Source organism: Xenopus tropicalis, chromosome 5, assembly GCF_000004195.4.
Source record: "Xenopus tropicalis strain Nigerian chromosome 5, UCB_Xtro_10.0, whole genome shotgun sequence".
NCBI lineage: Eukaryota > Metazoa > Chordata > Amphibia > Anura > Pipidae > Xenopus > Xenopus tropicalis.
The window spans coordinates 32337885-32351072 of record NC_030681.2 but is presented as its reverse complement, the minus strand read 5'-3'; the positions used below and the strand labels follow the sequence as shown (position 1 = coordinate 32351072).

Sequence of the window (13188 nt, the reverse complement as noted above, 5' to 3'; positions counted from 1 at the left end):
TCACTATGTCTGCAGTCACGGTGGTGTAACAACATATAACAAGATTTTGTGAGATTGTGCACAAGTGTATAGTGGAAAAATAATAGCAAGCTATATAATGGTCTTCTTTTATAAGTGTGGGATCTGTCATCCAGAATTCTTGGGACTTTGGTTTCTTGGATCACCATACCTTAAATCTACAATTAAGAAATTTATATTGTTTAGCACAATATGTATTTATGCAGCTTAGTCACTATCAAATGCAATATACTGTTTTATTACTATAGAGAAAAAACAAATCATTTAAAATATCTTGTGGATAACTGATTTCCCAGGAATGGATCCCATGCTTGTATTTAAAGTTATAAGAGCACACATTTTCTACAACTATTTATGAGCTCATATTAAGGCAAATTGAAGCAAATGTTTTTTTTGTTTCCCTGACCTTTTACTGTCTTGGGCTTATGGTGCACTGATTTTCTCCAGGTGGATACATCGGGATTTTCTCAGCATATTTTCTCGGCATATTTACTCCACAAGTAAGAACACACAGTGTGCCATAAATGGCCTAACACAGTACAATGTCAAGGGAAACCATCAAAACATCTAAGATGCTCCAGTGGGCTGATTTTAAGCTTGTTTCATGTTTATTTATGTTCATGTTATCAGAGTATTTCATCTATTATCATGTACAATGTGTAAGGTTTCGTTTTTAGTTCATTTTATTGCTTTTTGTTTTTGCACCGTTAAAATCAATAATGACTCACTTGAAATTTGATATGTGGTTTGGTCAGTATTCTATGTTAAAAACTATTATTTTGGTTATATTTATTTTCTTTTTACTTTATCCATTCCAGAGCCAGGTAGGTTTTACAAGTTTGACTTCTTTTCATTTTGTTCTTCCCCAAGTATTAACCTCTGAAGTTTTATTTTTCTTCTTGCACTAGGATATTATATTGTTATATTGGCCATATCTATTCACTTTACATTGATGATGCCCGCATCTGTTACACACTGGATTCTATATTGGCCTGCAGATACATATACTTATCCCTTAACCCTGCTAATAAATGTAGATTTACTGTATTTGCTAGTCTTGCATACCAACATTAATAGTTTAGTGTTATTTTAATTAGAAACCACATACATACACACGCACACGCACATATGCACACGCATACATAACTATGTAGGATTAAGGAAGGCAAGCCTGGATGGTTTGATATGTTGTTGTCTGATGATGTGCTTCTTTAGCCCATCTTGTTTCGAAATTGTGGTTGCTTTTCTTAATGGGGAACAGTTTTATGTATTTATCTGTATGTGGTATGTGCTACCAATGCCATTTCATTTATGTATATAAAAGAAATGTTTTATTTCTATTATTGTTAATGCTCTAGTTTTATAACTCACTGGTTAGTAGAAGCACTTTCAGTTAAAAAAAAAAAGAAAAGCCCCCCTTCCCTACCCATAAATTCATTAATGGAAACCTGTTCCCCAGATTTGGTCAAAGTATAACCTTTTTCATTCTCATCCTTTCACAGGGGCGTCCCACACTTGCATCCCCAGAACATGTATGTGCTGTAATTTTTTTGCTGCCTGAAAAGCATACAGGCAGTTTAGCCCTGAGTAGTAGAGCAAACATCTGGATGAGGGATGAAAAAAAGACCTGTATTTCAATGTTTGCCACTCAGGGACTAAAGTTTGGACTTTACAGTAGAGACGGATAGGAGATAGTGACTGGGGGCAGAATCAGACAGAGCAGTTTGTTGCAAGAGAATGCATATAGAGACCTAGATGCTAGACAGGTGGTTATGCCCTGGAAGTCCTCCCAACATTAACAGATTTTTGGTATGACCAGTCCTTTTAATGGATTCAGCAGAGACAAAAGAAGAAATCTCTTAATTATGGAGATTTAACTCTATGGGGCTGATTTACTAACCCACGAATCCGACCCGAATTGGAAAAGTTCCGACTTGAAAACGAACATTTTGCGACTTTTTCGTATGTTTTGCGATTTTTTCGGATTCTTTACGAATTTTTCGTTACCAATACGATTTTTGCGTAAAAACGCGAGTTTTTCGTATCCATTACGAAAGTTGCGTAAAAAGTTGCGCATTTTTCGTAGCGTTAAAACTTACGCGAAAAGTTGCGCATTTTTCGCGTAAGTTTTAACGCTACGAAAAATGCGCAACTTTTTACGCAACTTTCGTAATGGATACGAAAACTCGCGTTTTTACGCAAAAATCGTATTGGTAACGAAAAATTCGTAAAGAATCCGAAAAAATCGCAAAACATACGAAAAAATCGCAAAATACCGATCATTACGAAAAAAACGCAATCGGACTCCATTCGACCCGTTCGTGGGTAAGTAAATCAGCCCCTATATGTTTGGGATGATACAAGATGCATTTTTCTATTGCATTTTAGATTTAGCAGCACTTAACTAAAATTCTGAAGTTGCCACTTAAAAAAGTCGGAGTATTTTTATTTAACTCTTCAACTTTTAACTGTTTCCCATTAACAGCAGACTGTTCTAATTTCTTCTATATAACCATTGGCAAATATACATTGCTATCTACATGAGTATATTTGCTGAACTTATTTACTTTATATATCTTTGCTTTTGTTTAACCTTTCACAGTAAGAGTATTGTACGCTATTGAGTATTCTCTAACTCTGGTTTGTAAACTACTTGAAAAACATGCATGTTTAAGTGTGTGTCTTACTCCCTTTTTGCACACAAACTCCTTCTTTTGGCTAACCTTCTTTCGGCTGATTTCCACCATGGTCACTGAATTTCAAGCTAGCGGAGGTTCCACTGTCCTAAACCTCGATTTCTTTGGGCCCGTGGATGACAGTGGTTCTAATGCCGCCACCACAATCCCAGGTAGCTGAGTGTGTAATGGTTTGCTTAGAAGGCATGGACACTCTTTTATGGCTTTCCTATAAACAAGCAAATTTGCTGTGAGGCACTTTTAAGCAAGATTGTCTCTTATTTGTAATACTAATGTAAATCCATCATGTTTCGGGAACTTTTAGACAACTCCAAAAAGCTCCATTTATCAGAGCTGCATGAAATGCTATATTAGCTCTTTTTTTGTCTTGCCCAATGTTGTTTGTTTTTCTACTTTGTTAAAAGTAGATGCTTTTGCTGTAAAATGTTTGCAATGGCGAGCAATAATTGTTTACAGAAATGTTTTGCCAAATGCATTCCATCTGTTCCAAAAAAATATATTTTTATTGAACAATAAACCATGCTAACAAGTGCACCATAACTGTTATACTGTAATTTTTACTGGTGTGACACTAATTATTCAGTTGTCTACAATTCCATATATGTACAATATAACAATATTACAGGGAGTAGTAATGGAAGCAATGTCAAAATATTATCCGGTAAACAAATATTCAAACAAATGAATGACAAGAGCTGAAAGCACTTTCACATTTTCCAGGCCCCCATGTTTTTGTTACGGAACATTTAGCCAGTTTCACGTAAAGTTGAGTGTTATCGGTCACAAAGGATAACATCATAACCAATATAGACACATAAAATAGTTTCTGGATTGTTTTCTCAATCCTTTCATTTTGAGATAAAAATAACAAAGCAAACCCAAATGACATTTTTTCACATACTGAATGAATCCACGGTGTGGATTGTGTGTTGTCATGTCATTATTAAAAGGCAAAAGTGAAATAGCTTTCACAGGTTTGCTAAGGTTCCATGCAATGTACTTGTTTCTAGGAAAGTCATGCATTTGTCAGCTTGTTGATCATTTGGTTGTGGGTTTAATTACTTGTGTAAAAATGATTGGTAGCTAACACATTATCTTAAAGGGATACTGTCACCACAGTTTACACTCCTTCTTTAGAAATTCTACAATCAGTTATGTATTTTCTATAATATATTCTACTGTTAACTCATCAATTAAAAATTCGTCTGCTGCTGTTTATTTTGTTGTCACTACAGCGGAAGGGGGTTCAGAAAGAAGTAGACTGATTGATTGAGGTTTCACTCATCCATAAATGCATACATTTTCTAGATCTTCTAGATCTTTTTTCCCTCACAAGCCTAAGGACAGCACAGGAAAGATATGCTTGCACCCTGTAGGTACAATTATCTAATTCAATTTAAAGGGAGCCATAAAAACCTTCATACTTCTTTCATGTACCAGTGTTTTTTTTGCTGTGCAATCCATAACCATTTTTTCGGTTTTGCCTGGCTTGCCCTAGGGGGAAGCATTTAACTGCAGGGCACAATTGGGGAGAAGCAACATAGACTCCTCTGTGCCTGTGATTTGGCAGTCTTTGGGATGCACCCTTATAACTGAGACCTGTATTTTAAGGTTGCACTGGGCAGTTTTTGGTGTTTTACTTTCTGCAGTGCTTCTCTGCATGCTTCAGGAATGGCTGGTGGATGTAATAACTAACACAACTCCCAGCATAAAATAACACTGTGATCCCAGCATTAAATGACACAGTGACTCACAGCGCTTTTGACTTCTAGCATAAAATGACACTGTTATCTCAGTTGGAAGCTTAAGAGCCCTCAGATGGGCCTATCCGTCCGGTATCTGCCCAATAATTGGGCAGGTTTAAAAATCCCATCGGGCTGAGGAACACATTTACAGAGTCCTTGTCCTGATTGCCTGAATCCCATCAATGTGATCCAGTCATTTGGCCTGAGGGCCGAATGATCAGATCAATTCAATATAGCCCCTTCAGGGTGGGCATATTGGGGAAAGTCTGCTTGATTGGTGACCACTCCAAAATAGTGTATGTTTACCTTTAGAAAAGACTGTGTGGTTTACTGCTCTTGAGTGAAGTGTAGTAGTGTAGTGAGAAAATACCCAGTGCTCCTATTTCAAGGACATTAATTTTTCTTTATCTGGGTGATGGAGCTATGTTACATACCTTGGATACCTTAAAGAGCTGTATTCTGCCCCACACAAGTGTCCTCTGTTATAAGATGAAAACCTTTTGAGAATGTGGAAGGGCAGAGGTGGCAAGGTATCTTCCAGCCTTAGAATTTTGTCAGGCATGGACAGAGACTCCTACAGAATTCCTTCAGGCACTAAGATAACCCATAAGGATTAAAAGTAGGGTGTATTGTAGAATACTTCCCTTAGATTGAATGAGACAAGTAAATACTGAAATATTTGCCAAAAGTTTTGGAACCCTGTTTCTGTTAAAATCTAAGGAGCCAGAAATTGATCCTTTTGTGGTGCATACAGTAAATACTGCCACTTAAAGTCTCCTTGGAATGGAAGGATCCAGTTTATAGAAATACAGGCTACCCTAAGGAAAAGCCCTATAAAACAGCCACAACAGACTAAACCTGCTATAGCAATGACTTTTAGTACTGAGATCTCTTGGTAGGAACTGGCAGCTCTGGCCTCTATTGATGCACTAGCTACATTATCTTGCTTTGAAGAAGGAGAAGCTTATTGGACCTTAATTAAAACTTGTTGGAGAGAAAATGTATTGAAAAAACTGGAGTCATCCGCAAAAATAAAGTCTTCACGGTGATAGATCTTCATTCACATCAAGAATGGAAATGCAATACATTCTCTAGGGGGGGAATCTCTAGTAGTTACAGTGAAAAGCTAAGAACCTTTTCCAGATTGGCAGATTGACACATTACTTTTAGAATTCCAGGAGATCTAAAATAACAGCACTCTGAAAGGTGTGCCTTCCCTGTAGTGCAAATGAACTATCATTTTTCACTCCTGTTTTTTCCAAGTACATGCCAGTATAGTAGTGTGTACACTTTATGGCGGGATATGTGCTTGTACAGCACTTCAGGATATCATATGCAGCTTTTGGCACATCAGAATTAAACCTCCAAATGTTATTTGCGGTAATACTAAAGGGAAAGCTGTCTCAAAGACACTAGGCAGGTGGATTAAACAAGCTGTATCAACTGCATACCAAGTGACAGAGAAAGCAAAGGTTTCTCATTTTATTTAACCAGAGTATTGTTGACCTCCTGGGCTGAGTGGATACATGATGGTCTGTAATTTTGCTAACCACTACAAACAAGAAATTCAGCATCTGGATTTCATGAAGGTGGCTCTAAAGTCTGAGTTAGTTTAATCCCACCTATTCATACTGCTTTCTAAACGCTCTGCCGGAAGGGACATCAGGGAAGGACAGTTTATACTTGCTATAAATGTTTATCCTTCATTCCTGAATGCAGCACAAGTATTTCCCACAGTTAATACTTCTTGCTAGATATTAAACCTTGGAAGCAGCGTGTGTTGGTCTCTTTATTGCTTGCTACAATACTGATGTTTTTAGGGTTTATATGGTGGAACTCTCTTGAACTGGAATTTTCTAATCTTGCCTACAGGGAGAGAGCCTCTCTCATGTCTATGCTGCCTTCAGGGCTGAGGGAAAGGGAATTTATCAGTATAAATGCACTTTTGTCAGTGTTACAGTCACAATATATGGCATTGTGGTCAGGCTTAAAAAAGTTTTATTATGATGACAGTATCCCTTTAACTTAATAATAAGGAATATTTAAACATTAAGAAATATGTTATGTTTTCTTCAGTTTCTGAGGTCTTGAGCTGCATTTTGACATCTTTGGTGATGGAACCCCTTCAAAAGATTTCTATTAGTTAGAATTTGTATCTGCAAAGTTTAATTTAGACTGTTGTTATCGGCGCCAGTTCTGTATGTATCTGCTAGATTGCCTGTGCTGCTATAAATATTGCTAGAGCAAAACCCACATTACAGGTTCAGCCTATTGCCTAATTCTAAATATATAATAAATATAAAACCTTTTTTAGAAATCTGTCTGACTGTGTACACAGTCAGCTTTGTATTGAGCAAACAGACTATCTGGATGCAAACATTATTACCCCCTTGAGCAATATCTATATAAAAACATATAGACATATAAGCAGGATAAGAAATATAGTCTACACATCAGTAGACATTACATTCAACTGGAGTTATGTAATAAAGCTTGTTGTAAAGTTTGCACCAGGTTAATTAATCCATAGCAACCAATTGGATCAACTGGCCTGGTGACCGACTGATGCTGCTTGCTGACCGGTTACTGTAGGTGTCTAAAATGTTGCAACATGTATTACATTACTTCCAACTTATCATTCTACAAAGTTCACAGAAGATATTGGCAGACAATATTCTGCACAGGGAGCTCCCCTTTCATATTTGTGGGATGAGATGAACTTCAGTTAAAAAAAAAAGTCACCCCCTTTGACCAGGTTTTCAGAAAAAGAAATGGCGTATTAATAAATTAATACATTTTACTTGGCAAAGTATGCATTAGGATTTTTATAAAAATGCATAACTGGTATTAGGCATCATAAAGGGGACATAATGGCACTAGACATAAAACACACAAATTAAGATTGATTTATTTATTTTTTTAATCTGTACTGTTTAGTTTCAGTATTTCTCTCCTTCCAAAACAGTTTTTTTTTATTATCAGTGTTGTGTGGTACTTTCTAGATAATTTATGTCCCCTTTAGCAATGCCAGTTAGTGCAAATGTGAGAAATAGAGCTCTGTCCATCAGCACAATAGAAGCTGAGCCTTCTTTCCCATTGGAGCTGTGGGGCAGTTGCACATTTCCATGCTTTTAAGTTAAATTACACATAGTGCTGCTTTTTAAAAACTGAAGTAAGAATGATAACATGATTCTATCCAAAGCAAGATGTTATTGCTAAGGAAGTTTTGGCATGGAGTGTATGTATTCATTGTGCCATTGTTTATTGCAAGTCATGTGAATGGGGTGCTGCTGAGTGTTCATGATATTTCTTTAAATATCTGAGTGATAGTATTTATATAGCACATCAGTAAATAAGGTAAATCACTTTAAAAGTTGTTTCTGAACAATTTTTTTGGAATATGTGATCTGTACAGAATCCTGCACCTTTCATTCTATTGTATGTATAAAGCATGCCAGGGAGGGAGGCACTGATCAACTCAAGAACTTACAGTTTGGCAGAAAATTTCAAGTGTTCTTTTTTGTTTGGCCAACTTTACATGGTTAGACTCCCCTTCTGCAGTAGTTTAACTGCACATTGAGCAAAGGGTTTCTGCACCGCGCATATTATCTCAAGGACTTGGCATCTGAATACTAAATATCATCAGTCCTTGTGTGAGATTGTGGCATTATACCACAGGAATTCCACCAGTCACATGTTTGTAACACCAACCTACTTATAATCCATTCAGCTGTTCATTAGTCACAATCCAAGCCTTTACAGAGGCACTTTCCATAGGAAAAATAGCAGACACTGTTAGAACCCTGGGAATCACCATCATTCCTTTTCCACTGGGTGTGACACTGCTCTTGTAGTACCCACTGGAACATAACTAGTGCTTTGCTCCACGTTAGCATGAATATCACAGGCTTTGTGCTGGACTGTGTGAGTCCATTATTTGGGCTTTGATACATGGAGGTTAATTCTGATAGTAAAGACCTTTGAGAAGTCTCTGGTGCTCCAAAATTAATATCTGCCAAATGAACAATGTATGTTCTGTTAGATGTCCAACACGTTCCAACATTTTTATTTACAAAGCCTATATATTTAAAAGCAACATTTAAAAAAAAAATATTTTCAGAATATATACCTGTATTTATAGTGTTATTTTATTTCTGTGGTTTTCTTTTAGAATTTTGTCATGTAGGGTTGTTTTTTCCATGAATGTAAACAATACCCCAGTTAAAAGCTAAATAAGGCCAAACAGAATGCAAATGGCATGACTTAAACTATTAGCCTTCTTTTCCCAAAGAAAATTCCAATGTTAATGGATATTAAAGGGTATTTACATCAATTAAATACTGTAATTAAATAATTAAATCCATGATAGAAAAAAAGTGGTTAGTGTCCCTTTAGGGCTGTGACAGACGGTGAGATTAGTCGCGGCGCAACAAATCTCCCCGATATGCCACCCCACCGGCTAGAATGTAAATCGCCGGTGCGATGGCATACATGGCGACAAAATCGCCGAAGTTTCCTCTCAAGGCAACTTCATCGATTTTGGCAAATCGCTGTGCCGCGTATGCCATCCCACCAGCGATTTACATTCTAGCTGGTGGGATGGCAAATCAGGGAGATTAGTCGCCTGCGACAAGGGAGATTTGTTGCATGGCGACTAATCTTCCGTCTGTCAGAGCCCTTAGGGACTGAATCTACAATTTAAATGTGTTTTGGCCAAGTTGGCAGCCCACCTAAATGTCTCAGATGTTTAAAGAAGTGTGTGTTCTGCCTCTATGTGATGTGTGTGAGCAGTAACATGGTGCTCCCTCTGCGTGAGGTGTGTGAGCAGTAACATGGCGCTCCCTCTGCGTGAGGTGTGTGAGCAGTAACATGGCGCTCCCTCTGCGTGAGGTGTGTGAGCAGTAACATGGCGCTCCCTCTGCGTGAGGTGTGTGAGCAGTAACATGGCGCTCCCTCTGCGTGAGGTGTGTGAGCAGTAACATGGCGCTCCCTCTGCGTGAGGTGTGTGAGCAGTAACATGGCGCTCCCTCTGCGTGAGGTGTGTGAGCAGTAACATGGCGCTCCCTCTGCGTGAGGTGTGTGAGCAGTAACATGGCGCTCCCTCTATGTGATGTGTGTGAGCAGTAACATGGCGCTTGGCGATTACTGATTATAATTTTATACCATAAGGTGTGGATCCAGAGTTATATGAATTGACAACATCAAAACTGGAAAGTGTTGGCGTCGGCAACAGAGTAACAGATGCATTTGCAAGGCTCATGTCCACGGCAGAGACCACAAGCACATCCGCAAGGTAAATGGATTGTTCCAACCTAGTGGCAATACTCAGGGCCTCAGCGGCATTATACCGCGTGCTTCCTACCTGATTCATTACACCCTACTGACCCTATATCATAGCCATGCTTAGTTTTATAGTCAGGGAACAGACAGCTGACAAATAGCTGCATCCTCCTCCCTCCCAGTCTATGAAATACACTCAGTCTGTGCATGATGATGCAAATGTTGCCCTTATACTGTGCACCACCCTGGCATCCCTGCCTGTATTTCACAGTAATAAATGTGGGCTACCCCTACCTTAAAGAGAGAAATCTTACACCAGGGAATTGCCAATTGTCAGTAATGGAATTATGTGGGACCCCTTTGTGCTGTAAGGGGAATCACTGGCTGTATGTGGGGTACATTTCCTACATAGCAGTTGAGGATTGCCAGCACACTGTGCCACTGCATCTTGTGATATTACCAGTGTTCCTATTGGCAAGCAATGATAGCTTCCTTCCAAGCAGCACAGCAAGTTACAGTTGGACCAATCCACATCCAAGCATGTGACACACAGAACAATTTTTAAACTTCATCTAAATTCTTACCCAGATATAAAATATTAGATACGGTTCTGTGTTTATAAAGTTCCTATGTTTCACCTTCAGGTTAGCTTTTAGTATGTTCTACTAGGCCTATTCTTAGAAACCTTTTAGTTGTTCTTCATTTTTTGTTATTTATAGTGTAATTATTTGCCTTCCTCGTTTGGCTCTTTCCATATTTCAAATGGGGGTCACTGACCCCAGCAACCAAAAAACTATTGCTCTTTGAGGCTAAAATTTTATTGTCATTGTTATTTTTTATACTTATCTTTCTATTTAGGCCTTCCTTATATTTCTTTATATTTCAAATTTACTGCCTGGTTGCTAGTTTAACTTGAGCCCTAGCAACCAGATAACTGCTGAAATTCCAGGCTGGAGAGTTGCTGAGCAAGGAGCTAAATAATTCAAAAATTACAAATGATAAAACATGAAGAACAATTGCAAATTGTCTCAGAATAGAACTCTCAGTTTTGGGACCTGTTATTCAGAATTCTCAGGACCTAGGGGTTTCTGGATAAGGTATCTTTCCATAATTTGGATCTCCAAACCATGTCTATTGAAAAACCATTTAAACATGAAATAAACCCCATAGGATTGTTTTGCCTAAATGTTCATTTATAGGTTATAAGTCCCCTTTAAGCTGTTTCTTTGGTTTAGCCTTCCTGAACTTGCCTGCCCCAAAATTCACTTTCTGTTAAATGCCCCCCTTGCCCCAGCAGTGCATACAGGGGGAAACCTTTGCCTTTCATGGAATCGTTGCCCTTTCTTTAAGTAGCACTGCATTATTATAAATATATTGGCAATGTTGGATCAACTATGTATGAAAACCTTTTATACTTGGGTTACAATTATACAATTAGGCCTCAGTGGGCACAAATTGAGATCAGTCGGGACTGGCAGGCCCATATATGTCCCAGTAATCATGGGAAACCAGTTGGTATGTGTCTCACCAACGAAGCTCTTATTTGCACCATTGCTGTTCTTTGCTGGCTTGTTCTCCTCTCAGTCATTGTTCTGTCCTGTTTCTGTGTGCGACAAGAGTAACGCACCATTGTTTTCTGTGCTCCCTCCCTGCAGGAAGCCTCGGCGGGATGAGAACCTAAGTGAGGAGGCCGCTAAGGTCATTGCCAGCCTCCCCGATTTATCCTTCATGCATGCCAAGGTGTTAATGTTTCCTGCCACGCTGACACCTTCCTCAAGTGCTCCAGTCAAGGCTGAGTGAGAGGAGGAGAATGTCGGCACGGGAGGATTTTCCAGAACCATTTGGATGTTTTATATCCAAACTTTTTAAGAGATTTAAAATAAATCAATAAAAAGCGTTGTTGCTTTTTCCTAAAAAATGAAATATTCAGAGGAAATGTTGGAGAGCAGCACTAAAGGGTATATACATTTTCATGTATACTTAAACACTGAATTCTACGTTTCTATACGAAATCAAACGAGCATTTGTATATAATGGCAAAGGGTGAACTTTTTTTTTTTTCGATGTTAGGTAAATACACTGATTGATTCTTTCTTATAAAATGAAAAACAGACAAAATGTGAACCTAGCCACCATACATTCACTGCCTGTGCCGTCTCACATCTAACGGATGCTTTGCAAGCTCTCCCCGGCTCTATTGATGTTAATGTACTGTTACATTTGCAGCGTCCAGTGTTTTGTGTGTTAATTTAACAGGTATGGAGCATAGGGGTCTAAAGAGTGGGACCCTCCCACTGCAAAAGGGACATGCCTTGCATTGAATGCCAGTGCATTATGGGAGCAGCAGGGGGCTTTGTGGGTAGGACATATACATATGTTTTGTTTCTTTTGCTGCTGTATTTTATTATTCAGAGCATATCTTACCCACCCCCCACACCGTGTCTCTGTCCTGTTCTGTTTCTGTGTTAAAAATGAAGATCCTTATAGTGATCAGTTGATTAGGGGGGTTCTAAACTGATTGTGGGTATAGCCAGCTTGATTTTGGGTGAAGAGGGACCAAACTAATATGAATGTCTTTGCAAGGAATACTCCTGTTTTGTGTCTGTTGTACCACTATCTTTCTGATTTGCACAGTGTAAAGAAGCATAATCATAGGTCGCTATGGTTTTAGGCTGTACATACGTACGGAAGAATTTGGGATGTGTTCGTCTGGGGAAAATTCCTATGGAAAAAATATATTTGATCTGTAACGACAAGGTCTAAGCGCATGCCCAGGTTCTTTTCAAATGTAAGCGTGTACATTTTCTTTTAGCTTACACACAAATAAAATTATTTTAAAAACATCTGACCTTTGTGTGGCTTCTTGTAATGGCAGCCAGCCTTCATTTGCTCACATTATTCTACTGTCATTTTTAGTTTTCCTTAAAGGACAAGGAAAGTCAAAAGCTATTAAGCACACTATTAAATAGTACTACTATTGCTGAGTAAAAACGCTATATTCCTGGCTTGCCTAATGAAAGATTTACAGAGAAACACATACTAGAACCTACACACTTGTTTCAGTGAACGGCGCCGCCATTTTGTCCAGCATGTCTGAATGGGCTGAAAAGTACAAGCCAGCCGGCTCACAACCCCCCCCCCCCCCCTGCTCCAATCACAGGAAAGGGTTAAATAATAGGGATCCCAGCAGCACCCCCCCCCCCTCGCTCCTAGCGCTCCTGACGGCTGCGTCGCCATGGCAACTAGATGCTCCTGCTGTGTGCGTAGTGTTTGTGCAGGAGTGAGGCATTATGGGAATCTTCTCTACTGCTCTGCGTTTTCTTCCTGTTTGGCTTCAGATCTTCTGAACAGGAGAAATATGGGGAGACTTAAGGGCACTACTGAGAGAACTGAAGGTATGCCTGCAGCTTGGGATTAACTCTTTATTAGCCTTTCCTTCTCCTTTAAAG

General features: G+C 38.8%; 1 protein-coding gene across 6 annotated transcripts in view; it reads left to right on the top strand.

Moving 5' to 3' along the window:
- aftph (aftiphilin) overlaps positions 1 to 12587 on the top strand; it is a 34937-nt gene extending 22350 nt beyond the window's left edge. For 2 of the 6 annotated variants that reach the window (XM_012962675.3, XM_012962673.3), the window contains exons 8-9: positions 9629 to 9752; positions 11395 to 12587. In XM_012962675.3, coding sequence (XP_012818129.1) covers positions 9629 to 9752; positions 11395 to 11539 — 269 coding nt within the window. In that variant the 3' untranslated portion in view covers positions 11540 to 12587. Of the gene's footprint in view, positions 1 to 465; positions 1360 to 1520; positions 1898 to 2782; positions 2867 to 9628; positions 9753 to 11394 lie in introns of those variants that run through there. The other 4 variants (XM_012962670.3, NM_001374739.1, XM_012962677.3 and 1 more) reach the window with 4 other exon arrangements.
- The last annotated feature ends 601 nt before the right edge of the window (positions 12588 to 13188 follow it).